The sequence below is a fragment of the Hypomesus nipponensis genome, chromosome 8, assembly GCF_054491055.1.
Source record: "Hypomesus nipponensis isolate SF chromosome 8, ASM5449105v1, whole genome shotgun sequence".
Classification (NCBI taxonomy): Eukaryota; Metazoa; Chordata; class Actinopteri; order Osmeriformes; family Osmeridae; genus Hypomesus; species Hypomesus nipponensis.
In genome coordinates, this window is record NC_140368.1 from 15,536,247 (window position 1) to 15,555,293 (window position 19,047).

General features: G+C 43.4%; 1 protein-coding gene and 1 pseudogene across 2 annotated transcripts; both read right to left on the minus strand.

Moving 5' to 3' along the window:
• Positions 1–47: 47 nt before the first annotated feature.
• Positions 48–4,925, minus strand: LOC146275299 (clavesin-1-like). The gene is made up of 5 exons (XM_084703323.1): positions 4,349–4,925; positions 4,010–4,184; positions 3,734–3,844; positions 3,107–3,330; positions 48–215 (listed from the first exon to the last, which is right to left on the minus strand). The coding sequence occupies exons 1-5, from the start codon at positions 4,735–4,737 to the stop codon at positions 134–136; spliced, it is 981 nt and encodes a 326-aa protein (XP_084559449.1). The 5' UTR covers positions 4,738–4,925; the 3' UTR covers positions 48–133.
• An 8,375-nt stretch (positions 4,926–13,300) lies between these two features.
• On the minus strand, positions 13,301–18,356 carry LOC146275300 (uncharacterized; annotated as a pseudogene). Its single transcript, XR_014766391.1, has 4 exons — positions 16,863–18,356; positions 13,840–13,995; positions 13,557–13,692; positions 13,301–13,387 (listed from the first exon to the last, which is right to left on the minus strand). The product of XR_014766391.1 is annotated as an uncharacterized LOC146275300 (transcript).
• Positions 18,357–19,047: the final 691 nt, after the last annotated feature.

The following is a 19,047-nucleotide window of genomic DNA, read 5'->3' on the forward strand; positions in this document are numbered from 1 at the left end:
GTTTAGGTCCTCTAGATAGTCCAGATAGTCACCTGGCAAAGGTTTGAACAGTCCAGGCTGAGATGTGTGGTGTGTGTGTGTGTGTGTGACAGCGTGTGATATTCCAGCTTCGTTATTGTGTGTGTGATACATATCAGTCCAGGGCCAGAAGAGGCTGTGCAGTGTTGTCTCTGTCCTGCTGTCTTAGTGTCCCTGGCTCCACAGCGGACTGGGACCTGTAACATACACACACACAATGCTTTAATATCAAGAGCAGTCATATTGCTTATTGCAAAGTAATGCAAAAGCTGCTCCATGCCAGTATCAGAGTGGACCAGACAACTCTGAGGACCAGACAGAATCCTGAGGACCAGACAACTCATACCCCTTTACACTGACATGCTGTGAGTGCTGGTTCGGAGCCGGTGCTTAATCTCGAACCAGTTATTTCTCTTTCGACAGCCTGAAAACGGGCTCCGAACCAGGGAAAGTGGTTCGCAAGAAGCACCACTTTAAAGCTAGCCTGGTCCTAACCCGACTCTCATATCATTTGTACAGAGAATCTGGGCTCGATCCATTGACAAGCGTTGACTTCCTTGTAGGCGGGTTCTCTGTTGAAGTTTAAAACTACTGGATCTGCCTAGAGCCACTCTGACCTGCCATAACCATCACTAGCGTTCGCCTTAGCCAATTCCTTCATTCCTTCATCAGTACTCAGCAAAATTTGTTTTGCTCCGGCTTTAGCTTATGGATATTCGGCAACATTGCCACAACGGACCGAATGGCTTCGCTCGCATCTTTCTATGGAACCACAGCCGCCATTATGGAACCACAACTCAAACTAGCGATCAACATCATCGTTCTCAGCCACTACCTCTGTTTGCTGATTGGCCGGTAGAAAATTAATCGGAGACATCTGACTTACGTACCTCATGGCCAGACCTAGTACAGAAGCAAAATGAAAATTGAGCGGAAGTATGTAGGAGGGCAGAGCCAGGCTACTTTGAAGCTGGGCTAGTGTGGGAACCAAGTAAAAACCGCTTGGGGCGGGGTTACCGTGACCAACAAAACAAACAGAATCCGTTGACCGCCATTGCTCTAAGTTTTTACAATTTTGCTGAAAGTTGCTGAAAATTAGCTTAGTTTATTGATGAAACTGCTAATTTGTAAATTTGCTCCGACTTTTTGATAACCTAGCTAGCATCGCAGTGCAGTGCAGACATTAGTTGCTGCATTTGATCATAATCATATCAAATGAGTGAAATGACAAACACAAATGTTATGAGCTATCGAGCCTATATTTAACACAAATGTAATACACAAGCACTATACAGCCAAAGTTTATAAAATGTTGCACTGATAATGCGAGTGTTGTCATACTGATGCGAGTCCAGGGTATTGCGCAATAGCCAAGAAAACACGCATCTCAACATCGCGTTCTTAGCGTTCTTCGGATTGATAAACGGCTCTGCTTTGTATTTGGCGCTGCCATGCTAGCGTTGCTGGGAAAGATGAGACGTATACAGTGACGTAATGACATGGCTCTGTGGTGGCTCTCTAGCCCACAAGGATTCTGTTTGAGGACCAGACAGAATCCTGAGGACCAGACAGAACCCTGAGGACCAGACAGAACCCTGAGAACCTTGCAAAGAAGAAAAGACTACATAGGAAATACTACGCTGTGATTGGAAGCTCAGACTGCTGCCACTGATTGGTGGGTTTGACCTGCCCCAGCTGGATATGGGGAGGATAAATCAGGATTGTTGTGGTTGTTAATCTGCTTTTGACTGAGACCCAGTTAATACCAGATACTCAGGGGCTTAGTGCTCCACACCCTCACCAGGCTGGCCTCCTTCACTCTTCTCCCTCTGTCCCTCTCTCCTCTCCCTCCCTACCCTTACACCTCTCTCTTCTCCCTCTCTCCTCTTCCTCACTGCCCTCACCCCTTGCCCTGCCCTTCCTCCTTCTCTTCTCTCCTTTGTCCTCCTTCTGATCCTTCGTTTCTCTGATGATGATGTGTACCACCGTCCGACAAGGATCTAAAACTGACCTTCTGACTTCCATCTCTGGTCCTAATACCGCAGATGCACTTTATAGATCTCCTCCTACCCAAAATATGCTGTAAAAATCCCTGTCATTACAGCTGTTCAAGTGTTGGTTGAATTAAGAAAAGAAAGAAGTTTGTTATGTATCTCGCCAGCCAGCCAGTCCTAGTTTAGAATGTTCTGGCATGGCCCTGGTCTTCCATGGCTCAGAGTAAGTGTGTGTGTGTGCACTTTTCTGATGGTCCATAAAGTAAGAAACATATGAAACACATGTATACACACTAGGCCTAATGCCTCCCTCTAACCTCAATAGTGATTTACTGACATGTTTTTACTGACTGGAGGCTGGCTGGGTAATCATTCTGCCACTTCCGACAGCAGACGGTCAATACAGGACAAGAGGGACAGCTTGAGTCCCTCAAGCTGGACCCTCAACTGCTCTGCTCCGCACTAGCCTGCTCTAAGATGCTCTACTCTGCTCTATACTGCTTTACTTTTTACTGCTCTTCTTTATTCTACTCTATACTCCTCTCCTGTTTTTCTGCTCTATACTGCCTACTTTATTCGCTCTATACTGCTTTATTTTTTACAGCTCTACTTTATTCTACTCTGAACTATTTTCTGCTCTATACTACTTTACTTTTTAGCTCTATTTTCTACTCTATAATTTTCTACATAAAACTGCTCAATACTGCTCTACTTTACACCACTCTACTCTATACTACTGTATTTTTTACAGTTCTATTCTATTCTGCTCTGATTATGCTGGTTCTCATTTTAGAGGTATGCTTGATTTAACTCTCCTCATGACAAGTGCACACCCCAGTTTACCCCTTCTCTCCTCCCTCACCTCTTCATATACCGGTTCTCTCCTCACCTCTTCATATACCGGTTCTCTCCTCACCTCTTCATCTACCCCTTCTCTCCTCACCTCTTCATCTACCCCTTCTCTCCTCCCTCACCTCTCCACCTACTGCTTTTCTCCTCACCTATTTGTCTACCCATTCTCTTCTCCTTCACATCTTCATCGACCCCTTCTCTCCTCCCTCACCTTTTCATCTACCCCTTCTCTCCTCCCTCACCTCTTCATCTGCTCCTTCTCTCCTCCTCCAGGGTAGTTCTCTCGGACATGCAATGCGTCGTAGGTGAGGGTGTACTCGGTCTCGTCATGGTAGTCGGGCCCCAGTAGCGAGCGTGCCCAGATGCCCATGTCATAGGGAGGAAGTGTCCCACCAAACTCTGATGGCAGGCAGTCTGGCTGCAAGATCTGGTGCAGAGTGTTCAGGTTGTTACCATGGAGAAAGATCTGGTGGAGGAGGGAGGGAGGGAGAGAGAAACAGAAGGACCGAGAGGGAGAGAAGGAGTAAGGAAGAGAGATGGAAGGAGGAGAAGGAGAGGAATAAAATACACAATACTGTTTAAATACACAAACCATTATTCCATAACATTGACTATGTGATTTTAAAATGAGGATTCAAGATCATGGTAACTAAGCTACCAGGTGTCCTCTCTATGAAAGAAGCTGTGTTTTAATTGGCTCACTTGAAGTGACTTGACACTTAAACCCCTTTCATCTCAGCATCCCCCCCCCCTGACTCTGAGAAGCTAACTAAACATTAAAACAACTTTCACTGCTGCAGGCAGGGTGATTACTAGCTACTGCACTAAAGGTTTTACACAAGAGATTTAGAGAAAGCAGGGAGAGTTACTCGTTTCCTGGTTTTGTCCTTGAGGAAAGGCTTAATGATGGTGTACATGGCATGGATATACCACGGCTGGTTCACAAAGTGTATGCCTCCAAAGCGGGCAGGAAAGCTGTCCTGTGGAGAGCAGAGAAGAGATGACTGTCAGGATGATATACATACCCCTGTCCCCTGGACAAGGGCTCAGCCTACTTAGAAGAATTTAAAAGAAAAAGGAGAGAGAAAGACAAGGATGAATGTGTTTCTATGTGTGTTTCTGTGTGTGTGTCTAGGTATGTCTACCTGTAGGCCTTCGATGGCCAGTTTGAGGATGTTGGGTGTGAGCTTGGAGGCCTGTTTGAAGGAGAAGTTACTCCAGTCGATGATGAGGATGAAGCCGTTGATCTGCAGCTCTGGGTTCTCTATCAGCACCTCAAGAGACAGCAGGATAGCCCGCAGGATGTCTGTGAACGAGTTCCTGGAGAGGGGAGGAGACACAGACAAGATTATCTGAGAATTGTTTGATTGATCTAAGGGTAATATATTATCTTAGGTCACCATCTTATTTTTGATGGTCACTGATTTGTATCAGGTGACCCATCCCCCTCTATCATAATCTTGGTTGTGGTTGTGAAGTCCTACCTGCCCTGGTCCCAGTTAGAGGCAAAGAGGATGAGGATCTTGCGTCCGTGCTGGTCAGGCGTCTCCAGAACTCCTGGAAACCCGTCCATCAGGGCCCGCTTGATCCCTGGGTCATCCACCTTGAAGCTCTGGAACATGTCCAGGTTCTGCTGCCGGAACTGGAAGTACTGGGCCAGCAGGCGAAACGTCTCCACCTGGTTGAACTTCCTGGCTCGCAGAAAGCGCAGAATGAAGTCATCGTCGGTCCTGAGGAAGCCGATGTCTGGCCTGGTGACAATCATGTCTCTGACCTGCTGGATGTCCTGGTGCAGCGTGTCCGGGTTCTCATTCAACTCCAGACGGGCCTTCTCCAGGCTGTCAGGACTCAGGCCTGTGTGAAGGTGAGTCATGGTTCTGGCAGCTTCCACCTCTCTCAGTTCAGTCTCTCTGTCAGGGTCTTGGGAGGGTTCAGGACCTTATACTTAAAAAACAAATTTGGCTGCTGTCCTACTCCTGTGTAGTGTGGTCATCACGACGTCTGTCTTCCTCCCTAGCCTGGGGTCAGGGGTCAGGGATGAAGGCAGCTCCTCCTTTGACCTCTAGTCTGCAAACAGCATGGATCAGAAACATTGGTCCAGGAATGTTCCTTTAATACATAGAATAGGACAGTCTTTCAAAAAGAAGCAGAATTATCGCCTGCATGATATAGAGCTTATCTTTATTCTCAAAACAATAGAGTAGAAAGTAGTTTGAAATGTACAATATTATTACTCACAGAGACACACAGACCTACAGTAATAGCTCAAAGCATATCTGAGCATAAATTAAAATTGCATTCATAATGACGTTTTCTCAAAAGCCAGTTGAACGGTCAGGAATTTAAAAATCATTGTTCAAGGTTAACCAGGTAAAGAGTATCCCTAGCCTACACCGCACTGTACCCCAGGACACTGGAGAGTTGGCACATTAACGAGGCTGACGTAGTCAATGAAGTCCAGTTATTCCCTACAGCTTCATAGTGATGGTCGACATTCATTAGTTCAGATAAATAGCTCGCATGTATGCGGCCTCCAGTCACCGCATTTTGGTCTATGTTAATCTGTAATAATAATGATCTATGAAAAAGAGCTAACGCGAAGCGGATTTGGCTTTCTTTATGATGTTTATATATCACTTGCGTCAGATGACGTCTCACAGCCACCCGCACCAATAACCTGTCGTGTCGAAAATTAAAAACGGGTACAGAAAATATATGATATCGTCACGAATATTAGACATGTTTAGAAGGACAAATGTTATACTCACACCCACACCTATAGGCACGCCCTGTAGAAACCTGCTAGGTGTACCGACGGAGCGTCTGGCCGCTCGGCACACATCGGCCTGTCATTGCACTGCTGGCGCGGACCATCGCACCAAATTAAGAAAATGTATCAAATAAAAACCTAAATACTCAGAAGAAAGATCACTGAAGACGATTCTGGACTGCTTTAGATTCGATATGGCATCTGGTCTGTCTCAGGCTCTCTCATCAAACCGGACTAGAAGGATACTCTGACCCATGAAAAGGACAGCTTGGCAGCCACACGCAGCGCTACAGCTCCGGTGATGGTTGTGGAGCAGCGCATCACCGTTGGGACGGGATGAAGACGAGGCTGATTACACAGAGGTGGAGAGACGGAGAGGAGATTACTGACGGATGTGCTCGGAGATGTGATGAGAGATCACCGGAGTAGTGCTCACACGTCATGCCAATGAAGACTGCGGTGCTGAAAGACATACAAAACGACTACAAATAATAATAGTTATAATAAATATTTTATAAAAAACAATTATATTTTAATTATTATAATAAGCTGCTGATAGCCTATACGTTGGTAATATTATTATTATTATTAGTGTCATAGTTTACAGGATTTGCATGAGATACATTTGTTAAAGGACGAGCAGGAATTGGACACCGTAGGCCAGGGGTGTCTAACTCCGGTCCTCGAGGGCCGCTGTCTTGCATGTTTTCGATGTTTCCCTGCTCCAACATACCTGATTCAATTACATGGTTTGTTATAATGACCATTCATTCGAATCAGGTGAGCTGGATCAGGGAAACATCTAAAACATGCAGGACAGCAGCCCTCGAGGACCGGAGTTGGACACCCCTGCCGTAGGCTATACCCATCCAGTGTTCAGAAATGAACGCTAAGCCCAAAGAATGGCGTAGATCATGCTACAGTCTGGCTATTGATTACTTTATGCCTTTCTGTGATAATATAGACCATCTGAAATAAATAATTTACCCCAATATAGACCATAATTTACTATTTACTACTTACTAATATTATTTTTATTATTGTTTATTTTCGAGCCCCTAAGGCTCAGTCAATATTTGGACGACATAGACAACGTTGGTGTCAAAATGTTTGTTTTGGTCACAATTGCTTTGCTTCTATTCGGATTTAAGTTCCGTTACACAATTTAGGAGGTTACGTTTTTGTGGCAAAAAGTGCATTCTGTTGAACGAGTGTGTGTCGCCCGTGAGACCACCTAGTCTTTTAGGCGGCAGCCATACTAGAAAGCGTCATAGTAGTATTTTCTTAATTTTATAGTTCAATTTTACACGAAAAACCAGAAAGAGGGAAATGTTATGACGATATGACTATTGTGAAGACAGCCAGGTGGTGAGATTTCAATGTAGGTTGCTGTAAAAACGTTGATTTGCTTGCTACGTGAGAGCACAGTCAGCCTCCATGGACGATTGCGGCAGCTGCTGTCGATCTGCGTCTGATGAGTATTTTCTTAATTTCATACCAGGGTCAATTCTACATCAAAATGGAGAGCAGTGTTTTAAAGATATGGCGATTGCAAAGACAGCCAGCGGGTCAGCATATTTTTGTGATTTGTGTACAACTTGGAATTTGAGTGAGACCGTGTCTTGTTTTGACGTTAGCCTCAGAGTCACAGACTCGTCTCGCCCACTGGCAGTGTGTAGTAGTAGGCTATAGTACTGTCTTCAATGCCACAGCTATTATTATGTCAAAAGAAACGTTCTCATTTCCGGCGCTTTCAAACAATCAGTGAAGTGGCTAGCAACAGCAGCTAGCTTGCCTCTAGCAAACTGCTTTGAATTAGCCATGTCCCCCTAAATTAATATCAAACTTATTTACGTTTTAGGAGGCTTATTTTCAGTTAGCAGATGGTACTGTTTGAATCGCAATTCAATCTGAAATACTGCCAGTGACAACATTGTTGCAGTAGCTTGTTTCAAAGGGTGTTCTTAATGAATTATGCAATATGAGTAGGCTAAATGCTTGAAAATATCAGTGTGCCGGACATCATCATGTATAGGCTTTAAATAATAAAGGTTTATTTTAAAGTATATCAGTCACTGTAGGCCTACTAGAATTATAAATAATTCTATATGTATATATAGCATAGGTATATTCAGGGCTAGACAAATTGTGGCAACCATATTGTGACAAGTGGTAACCTAATCATCACCCCTGGCAACCACATTATTGAAGCCTATTTTTTTCATGTACTTTATTTTCATTACAAATAAATCATCATTGATGGCATTCGAGCATTTGCTTTGCGGATGTTTAAATTTGCGTTCTGATTTGACGTTTACTACGTCCCCACTGTCAGACATAGGCTAATTGTTATATTTCCCACATGCAGGGTTTTGATACAGAAATGCATTTTTCATTTGCAATGGCAAGATTAGCTTGGCCTATAACAAAACATGTTAAATTATTTCGATTTGGCATTAGAACTAATCAGACTTCATCTGTAAGCAACCCCACTTAAGCTCACGTTAGCAAACACTAGCTAGTCTGAAAACAGTCTGTTAACATGAATATTTTCAAGTCTCCAAGTTTGGTAGAAAATCTATGCATAATTGCACACTGTGCATGATTGATGTAAACCAGAGTTATTGCATTAAGTTTTCCAGATTATTGTCATTTATTGTACATGCTACCTTATATTTTCAGGTTTTCAGCTCAGCAACCTCGGTTTTGCATATTCTAAACTAGCCTTAAACCCAAATGTGGCTGCTACATTCCCAGTGTTAGCAAACGCTAGCTAGTCTGTTAACATGAATATTTGCACGCCTCCAAGCACAAACGTCACACTTTAAATCCTACCTGTACCTTTAACCATCCACTTATTCACTACTACTGTTGCATCCCTTGACATGTCATCTCCTTTTCCCTCTTTCTTTTTCTATTTTTAGCCCCCGACAACTGTTTTGATTTGTCCATCATTTTCCATAGACGACAACTCAATACTCGTAACTGCTCGCTCAGCGCTCACGGCGTCCCCGCTCCCTCTAGATGTCAATTCTATCTTATGAGATAGGGCGCCTACCCTAGCGGTTCTAAAATGTTTTATAACATTGAGGAAATGCAGAAACGCACAACAGCAGCTATAAATAGAAAATACCAAAAAAAGATTTAATATTTTTAAATGTATACATTTTTACCATTGCTTTGGCACCCCCATGGTGCGGCGCCCCTATGCGCCGCATATAGCGCATACCCACTTTTCGCGCCCCTGGCTCCACTTAAGGTTCTTAATGTCAGTTAATAAAGTGGGCCATCATGTCATGATAATGCATGACTTTACAGTTGGATGCAAATCCACATTTTAACATTTTAAGTTATGTTTCTCTAGGGGTTGCACATACCAGAGATTGACTGGGAGTCCAATGACAATAATGTTGACCAGAGGCCTGGTGTCCATGTACCAGTCCTTGAGAATTGTCTGGATGAACTGGAGATGGATCATCTAAAAAGATCAATAGACCCAGTTGCCACCTCTGCTGAAGCTTAGTTTTGGCCGCTGAAGATATGTGTGCCAATTGTTATAATTTATATAAGCTTTTGAGTTTGCATTGAAGTACATCTTTAAGCTCTGTCTCCTCCTGTTTAGTGCTCCACGCACCTGAATAGTGTCATATCCGCTTAATGTAATGCTCTCTAGCCTCAAGACGTAGGGGACCGTAACAGCGAGGATGGCTTATGTACAACTTGTGTGTGTTGCCAATCTATTAATAAACTATTAATAGCAAAACTTAGCGAGCTTGAAACTGTGAAGAGAAATTACAGATATAACCTTTTATTCGGTATAAAATGATACTGTGTTCAGCATTCCTTGCCTACAGAAAGGGGAACCTTACCAAATGAACTCAAGGCAACACCAAGCTTATCTTTACAGCATGCCATTTGGTAAGCCTAACAGAGTAAAACCCTACAGATCCCTGTAGCTCCCTCTTCTTGGATCCGTGACGACCCGTTGATTCTTCCTTCAGTTGCATATCCCGATATAGTCAACTACCTGGTTTTCTCGCTGAGCCCATATACAGCGGATGACATTAAATCCTACAAAGGTTTGGAGGCCTATAACCAGATGGTGTGTGGATGGGTGAGGGAGACGCAGTACCAAGTTATCAACGACCGTTGTGTTGTGAAGGCCAAAGTAAGTAATGCAATGACGTCTTTAACCAACCTAACTGTATGATATCATTCCGATACTCAAGGTGTAGGCAAGTGTGGTGGTCTTTTTCCACTTATATTTGGGGTAGGGACAGTGTGGGGTTAGTGAAGGCGTTGACCTTAAGTAGCATAGAGAGCTCTGGAAAAACCCCGGGCTGAGTGTAAGAAGGCGATGAGTCCACAGTACCAAGAGCATGCAGGCCCCTATCAGTGGCCCCCACCTCAGTTGTCCTGTTTGCCTCTTTTAAACAATGTCGTTATGATTGAGGTGTCTGTATGTCCCTGATCCGAACGGTCACGATGACCGATGGAGACACCCCCGCCCGGAGGAAACTGACCCTTGGGACATGACTATGAAGGAAACAAACAAAGTCCCTATCTGTTATCTATTACCAGACTGATTTCTCACCATGTAATGAAGAATTGATGACGTGTATACCTGTATAAATATGGTTGAATATCTGATATGCCTCAGACACACTCAGGCTGAGTTGTCTAGCGTATGATCCAATTCCTACCTGCAATAAAAGCCTATGCATTCGACCTAGAACAGCGACTCCAGCCTATTCTTCAGAGAATCACCTTTAAGCCTTCCACACAAGTGACTCTCAATCGTGTTTTTTCCCATAGATCTTGGTTGAGCATTCCCAACCACAAACGCCTCCTTTCCTTTGATAATCTCTGGCATTCTTCGCCTTGGTTTTTAATAACTTTTGGAAGTCGATAATATTCCAACTGTTTTTCTTGATCTGTCCTATTAGTACAACCTGAAACACGGCAATAATTAACCATTTTCCTTGACGACGTTCGGTAAATACTTCAGTGCCTGTGCTATGTTGTGATGCGGAGTGCCTCCAATATGGCAACTTCCGGTCTGATGACCCATCATGAGAACCCTCTATTAGGAAAACATTTTCTGATGATTGAATGTGCCTAGCTTGCTAGCTGATAAAAATCAAGACAACTCGTAAATATTAACCTTATTTAAATATAAACTTCCACCAAATGAGTTTTAAAGCTAGATAGACTCCTGATTGTGACTCAAGCCTAGCTACTTACACAACATATACAGCACAGACATTTTCAGGTAGGTTAATTGGTCTAGTTAGCTTACCAGTGCCACTTCAACGATGTACTACCAGTTTGCTCGGTGACGCATAAGCGGAGCTAAAGTTATTTCTACACAGATAACTAGTGTTACTGATAATATTGTATTTTACTGGGCAATATAAGGCTACTTATGACACCTAGGCCTACTACTAAACATAAACATATACTTACCGAAAGCTCTCGAGGTGTTTGCCTTGCATCCCAAGTGCAGCCACGACGAGTCTAAGGAACCGCTGGACCCACCCAGCAATGTCATGTTCAGTGGTATCCAACTGGTGGTATGGAGGCTTTACAGCTACCGAGGCACATATCGTCGCACATGCACACGCATACGAGTTGTGGATTTGTACCACGGCAGAAGTGTAGCAAAAGTCACGTGTAAAAACACAGCCAATTGAGAGGCCAGCCTTTGTGACTACATATTTGGACAATGTTTTACACATAAACAAATCTGAGTGCGCATTTGTGGATCCTTGGACGCATTTGTGGATCGCGGTACGCATTTGTGGATCGTACACAATTGTGGATCATACACATTTGTGGATCGTGGTACGCATTTGTAGATTGTGCTGTGCATTCGTGAATCTTCCTGTGCATTTGTGGATTGTGCTGTACATTTGTGGACCGTGCTGTGCATTTGTGGATCGTGCTGTGCATTTGTGAATAGTTTTGCTACAATAATAGCCCCATAGACAAAGATTAATACTTTAACTGATAACCACAATAGGAAATTATATATATTTAAATAATATTAGTTTTGGCTTCATAAGCTTTTGTTACACCCCTGGAGTCTATGGATACACAGGAATAATTATTGTTTTATTTTGTATTGATGTGTTATACCATGACCTCTGACCTGGCATGTTGATTGGTTAGACAGAACTGTATAAAAGCTTGCGCGCATGCTGAAGCGCCCTTTCCTTCTTCTTCTCACCCTTCTTTCTTATGTACTAACAGTACATTGTGTAATGAGCTCAGATAATTTTACTGTGGTAGCAATAAAAGTGGAAAAGACCATAGATCCTGTTTCGGAGTATATTACCGTCATTGTAGATGACAACAACACCCATTATTCTTTTTTTTTATCGTTTCATCAAGCCAGACTGCTTTTGTGGGATAATTAAGGTCCTCAGTGACTATGTTTCACCTTCACTTATATCTGATGGAAACGCCTTGTATATAGTTCTGTTAATATGCCCCTTTCAAAGGCAAATGTTCAATAAAATATATTTTCTTGTCTTGTTTGAACAGGTTATATCAATTAATAGGCGTTTGGTTTTGTAAGTTGAACATATAAAACACAGCCCACATTTGTACACTGATGTTAAATTGAAGGCAGTGTGAATTTTGTGGCATTTCGTTTGAATATAAAGTTGACAGTAAGCTTAGTCTGCATTATGGAAGATTTCTGTTACCAAAATAACTATTCTTTGCCTGGCAAGAACAACGACGGAGCTAGGTGTTCAGGTTAACAGTTTATTTAATCCGATACAATGCGTTGGAAATCATACTCAAATCACAAAGAAAAAAAACAATATATGTGATGATTTCCACCTACAGTAGCCTTATATTTAGCTGACCCTGACATGATTGGGACAGCATTCTTCAGGTAAAGTGAGACATCTAGTAATGCTTTGTTTATGCTATAAAAATTCTTGAATTCGACAGTTTTCACATTTGAATACTAATGCATTACACTGGACTTGCGTTCCCAACTAGCTAAATAACAACTTTCACTGTCATCGAACCAGCGCTTTCAGACTTGTAAGCGTGACCACTAACGCCCCAGGTAGCCAAAATGGTTTGGTCCGATAATGGCCCAGATCCGGCAGGCCAGAAGAAATTACTCGGCCCGAGTGCGGTTGCCGGACTCGGGTCAAATCTGGTTTGAATGACGCCCCAGAATCGGCCCAAGTACACTGGCCCGGGTCCGGCAGCCCGAAACTGAACCAGCATTTCCAACATTGGGCCGGAATCACCCCAACAAAACTGCCAGAACTAGCCCATATGTTAGCCAGTTGACAGCCTGTAAAAAGTAATGACGGATCCACTATAATGCCAGAAGATTTCAAAACCATATTACGTTGCCAACTTGCTTGAAGCGGGTCCTGGAGAGTGTGCATGAATAAAAACGGGCTCTTCCTTTTACCAATGCAATATTAGAAAGAAAAATACATTGACACTTGGGGCCTAGACACAGAGCACAAAATAAAAAAAGATTTTTTTTCATTGTAACACTGAAACTCTAGTTGTTGTGATTATCTTTTGATATTTAGAGTTAACACAAATTATGATGATATTGTGGCAATCCCTCCTACATTACCCTATACCTACTTTTCAGTAGCAAAAATTACACCATGCATATCAATTTTTAAGAATTTATTTGAATAAATACAGTTTGTATGTGTGTATTGACCGCAGCCTCCTCAAGCATGCCCCTTTGAAGCTTGAGATGTACCTTATAAGATGAATAGAGAGAAAAGGAGAGGAGGGAAGGGGCAGATAAACATGGTTGCTTACACAGTCAGATATATATATACACAGATGCTAGAAGGATATATACAAATAATATACACACACATACACGGTATATATAGACAGATTTGAACATTTGGAACACATCTTACTAAGAATTAGCTTGTCTCATTGCCCGCTCTTGTCTTTCTCCATCTCGGTCCGATGCAAGCTGCAGCCACCTTTTAATAAACTTTTCTACATCTCCATCGGATGCAGATGCAGTACTTGCATTGCATCTCACAGATTCTTAAGAAATAAACAAAAAAACTTAATGGAACAGGCAGGTTAAGGCCGTTCACAAGACAGGAAAGTGAATAAGCATACTAGCCATACTACATAAAACACTTTATAGTGTTTCTTATTTCTACCTTATAATACTAAAATAAAACTTACTGAGGACAATATCTTTAATGGCAAGTGGCTCAAAGCCATACCTGCCATTTACCCCTCGCCAGTTAATTTGCTTAGCCAGTTGATTTGTCATTAGTTTGGCCATTATTCTCCAAACTTTCTCCTTTATTGTCAACCCGCCAGCCCAAAATGGGTGACCTGAAAGATGAAAAGAATTGCCCCTATTAGCTTATGATCATTTTTATAGGCACTGCATCTATAATGTCACATATATATTTTTTTTTCATTAAAAAGCAACCATGACAGTTTCCTGCTAGCACGCGTAGATATCTCAGGAATTTAAGGTCCGCATAGCGACGGACGTGTCCTTGCTTCGGAACGGCATTGTGACGTCAGGTAGGACACTATTTGGCCTGACAGCTGCCCTTCTTCTGCATGTCATACCGGCCGAATTGCAAATTATTATAGGAATCTCAGCACTTTTTCTCTTGGCCAATTGGAATCTTAACACTTGCGTTAGAATCTTTAAGCAACAGCGTCAACTGTTACTTGCACTGGCCAGTTTTTAAATTCTGAGGATACCCTATAAGTTGAGTTAGCCAATGTCGTTAGCGATGCTAGCTAACGTTAGTTTTTCACTGGGTTAACTGGGACTTGCAGCTATGTGTTTGGCCGCAGTATTTCCAAGTCCTGATAGTGTAACTGAGACGACGCAGTAGATACGATATGCATATATATGTGCTAGGCTGGATAGAACTAGCACTATATGGGATAGACTGTTGCACAGTCTATCCCATATACCATCTATCGTGCCATAGTGTACTGGCGGCATCATCAATTCAAGACTTCCATGTGCAGTAACTAATGTCACATTAAGTAAACTTGTGTGGTGCGTCGTTGTCTTCAATGCCACAGGCTAAACTGTCAAAAGAAACGTTTTTAATTTCCGGCACATTCAGTGAAGTTTGGCTTTGGCACCGGCCTTTTGTGATTGAGGAGGATGAAACAATGAACATTAAAATCTTAAGCTTTTTTTTATTTGATGTGACAAAGTAATGTGTGTACTTGATAGAAAAATACCTTTTCCCATCTCAATGTAGAGTATTAAGTTATTATTCTGTATTTTTTTTTTTTTTTTTAAGTCCCAATTTAATTCAACCCCATCACAGTCATTTTGTTATTCAACTATTCCTTTTTCTAATAAGCTTGAGATCAGCTTCTGGCATAATCTCACAGTTTAGATGTCCGTTGTAAATAATGGCATATTGTAATTAAAGAGAAAATCAATAAAAACTGACCACCGCACCATCCTTTCCAGTTTACGATGAAGAAATTTCTAATCTAACTCCACATTTTCGCAAGAAATGTGCAAGAATGCTGCGTAATTCCTGCCAAAATTGATATAGCCTTATTTACCCTGATGAAATGTAAAAAAATAATCTCGTAACAAATTGAGCGGACAGGGATGAATGTACCGCAACAGGGTTGAAAATCATGTAACAGGGTTGAGTGAAAAGCATCACGTGTCATATGTTTTATCTTTTGAGATCACTAACATGTTGCAATTTTTTAAACATTTTTAAACCTACTGTCAACATAGCTTTTAAAATCTAAAGAATCTAGATCAGAGGTCTTCAACCCTGGTCCTCAGGGACCCCCTGTCCTGCACGTTTTAGATGTTTCCCTGCTTCAACACACCTGATTCAAATGAATGGGTCGTTATCTAATTATACAGAAGCCTGCTAACGACCATTCATTTGAATCAGGTGTGTTGGGGCAGGGAAACATCTAAAACATGCAGGACAGGGGGTCCCTGAGGACCAGGGTTGAAGACCTCTGATCTAGATGAAAGCTTGACAGAGTAAAACACATTAATAAACTAATAACAGTAACAAAATGTCATTGATTTCATAGAAATATCTAGCCTGGCTCTGCCCTCCTACGTACTTCCGCTCAATTTGGATTTCGCTTCAGTAGTAGGTCTGGGAGCTAGGCTCTGAAGTCGGTTTCCAGAAACATTTTTTGTAGGTCCAATCACCGAACAGAGGGAGTGGCTGAGAACGATGACGTTAATGTTGTGTACTTGTTTGAGTAGTTCAGTAATGGCGGCGGAGAAAGATGCGAGCGAAACTATTCTGCGGTTGTGGTAACGCTGCCGAATATAGGTTAAAGACGGAGCAAGAACATTCAATGCTGAGTTTTGTTGGTGGCCTTTGTTGGCCTTTGTTGTGGCCCTCCTCCCCATGGGGTTCTGGAAAAGTTAGATTTTCCAGCTACGGCAGCTAGCTCCGTTTCAGTAGTGGTGAAGGAATTGGCTAAGGCGAACGCTTGCGATTGGTCATGGCAAATCAGAGTGGCTCTGGGCGGATCCAATAGTTTTAAACTTCAACAGAGGACCCGCCTTCAAGGAAGTTAACGTTTGTCAATCGAGAGATCCCAGACCCTCTGTACAAATGTAATGTACGAGGGTCTGGTTAGGACCAGGCTAAGAAATATCCAGAGTAATGGCAGGAATGTCTGTGTTGTTTGAATGTTTGAACATTAAGCAAACATCTTAACATTAATAACCTATAGGTAAGCCTACAGTTTGTTCACCATTTTTACTGAGAGAGCCTACCCCACACTTCCTTCTGTATTTCCATGTGCCTAGAAGTCACCGGTTTAGGGGGATCAATGTGTTCCAAGATGTCCTCAAATGGATACCACAGGATATCATCAAGAAGTGGCCAGAAGTACCTATTTGGTCCAGCACATGCATTTGACCTGCACATGGGATTCATCTGTGGCTAGAATTATTCCGGGATAGAAATCGTCATCATATTTGGCCACGCACCATTTCCCGCATATGTCTGGATTTGCCCAATCAACCTCCCTCAGAGACACGACTGATGTAACTTCAGGGGTAAATGTGAAATGTTATGTATTGAAACACTGGCATTCCAGTTTCTTGTTGTGGACTGTGCACATACAGCTTACATTACGGTAGGGAATTTGCCTTGCAGCCACACAAACAACTTGGTGGATCTGCATTGTGGATGTAACTACTGGCAAATTGGCTAGCATACCTTGGACGGATTTCTTGATCGCCTCGTCTTCAATGAAGTAAAACTTGATGGCAGTGTTGTTCTCCTCTAAGACCCTGTACAGAGTTTGAGCATTTGGGATGTCACATCCTTGACTTATCAGCCTGTCTGCAGTTCTTTTTAGGGTTGCACCAACACCATCTGGTGCTCCCTTCCCATGCCCTGCTTCAAAGAAATTCCAAGACCCTGCCCTCAAGCTCCTCTTGGCCAGTTCTGTGCTGAACATAAATAAATTGCCTTTTTGCCTGTACTGGGTACAAGGGCCATCGAAGAAGTGTACTGTTGATATGTGGGGGTGGGTATGTTGCAGGTCATCAAGCACAGGACTGAGGTGTGCCCAGATAGCAGGAGGAGCCTTATTCCTTGATGGAGAAATGGTGGTGAAGCAAGTTGGTTGCTGATTCTGTCCAACGTAGAGGACACCTGTGTGGAGGGCGGCCTGTTCATGAGATGAACCAAGTGAACAGACTGTATCTCTGTCCCATATCTGCAGGTGAAGTTTTCTGAAAAATCAATATGGATAAGGCACTCATCTGCAGACATGTTTTTCTTGAGTTCGCGACAGTAAGCATACTGCTGTTTAATGTTGAAAATATGTTTCCTAAACCTGAAGAGGAGCGTATGAAACAACTGTACTAGTTGTTCCTGCGTCATGTTTACCTCATCCTTCACAGTGACTTTTACTGTTTGACCTTTTTTCTTTTCTTTTCTTTGACCATTCACTGGAGAAAGACAAAATTTTCATCAGCAGCATACAAGCTTGACATTGGAACTGTTTGGTTCTTGCATTGTTCACATTAACCGTACATGCACTGCTTATTCAAGGAACTACAACACACACTTTCAACTAAATCTTCAAGCACTGACGATTCAATAAGCTTAATTTGTGTGCACTTCTCTGCGACAAAGGTCAGGTTTTCGTGAAGCTTACACATACAAGTGTCCCGATCAGCAAGGGAAGGGTAAACCACCCAGAAAGGCCGGAGGCGGCTGAACATGGAGTATGACATTTCTTCTGTGATCTCTGCAAGAAACTACCTATGCAGATTTTTCAACGTGTCAAGGAGGAACCTCTCCTGCATCTTCTGTTTGTTCTTTGTTTTAGATTGCTTTTTGCCAGTGGTCATTCTACTGATATCATCACGTGTGAAGAAATCCCTCACCCTCTTCTTGATGTCCACAAAGTTTGAGATTTTCTTTCTTTGAAATGTAGATACACTGCTTTTGAGCTTCCAGCGTATCTTCTCGTCTCGTCTCGTCATCTTCCGCTTGTCCGGGGATCGGGTCGCGGGGGCAACGACCTAAGCAGGGAGGCCCAGGCTTCCCTCTCCCTGGCCACTTCCACCACCTCTTCCTGGGGGACCCCGAGGCGTTCCCAGGCCAGCCGAGTGACATAGTCCCTCCAGCGTGTCCTGGGTCTTCCCCGGGGCCTCTTCCCAGTGGGACGTGCCCGGAACACCTCACCAGGGAGGCGTCCAGGAGGCATCCTAATCAGATGCCCGAGCCACCTCAGCTGGCTCCTCTCGACGCGGAGGAGCAGCGGTTCTACTCTGAGCCCCTCCCGGATGACCGAGCTTCTCACCCTATCTCTAAGGGAGAGCCCGGACACCCTGCGGAGAAAGCTCATTTCGGCCGCTTGTATTCGCGATCTCGTTCTTTCGGTCACTACCCATAGTTCGTGACCATAGGTGAGGGTAGGAACGTAGATCGACTGGTAAATAGAGAGCTTCGCCTTTCGACTCAGCTCCTTCTTCACCACGACGGACCGATGCAGAGCCCGCATCACTGCGGACGCCGCACCGATCCGCCTGTCGACCTCGCGCTCCATTCTTCCCTCACTCGTGAACAAGACCCCGAGATACTTGAACTCCTCCACTTGGTTCAGGATCTCCTCCCCGACCCGGAGATGGCACTCCACCCTTTTCCGGTCGATAACCATGGCCTCAGATTTGGAGGTGCTGATTCGCATCCCAGCCGCTTCACATTCGGTTGCGAACCGCTCCAGTGAGAGCTGAAGGTCACGGCCCGATGAAGCCAACAGGACCACATCATCTGCAAAAAGCAGCGACCCGATCCTGAGGTCACCAAACCGGACCCCCTCAACACCCTGGCTGCGCCTAGAAATCCTGTCCATATAGGTAATGAACAGAATCGGTGACATAGGGCA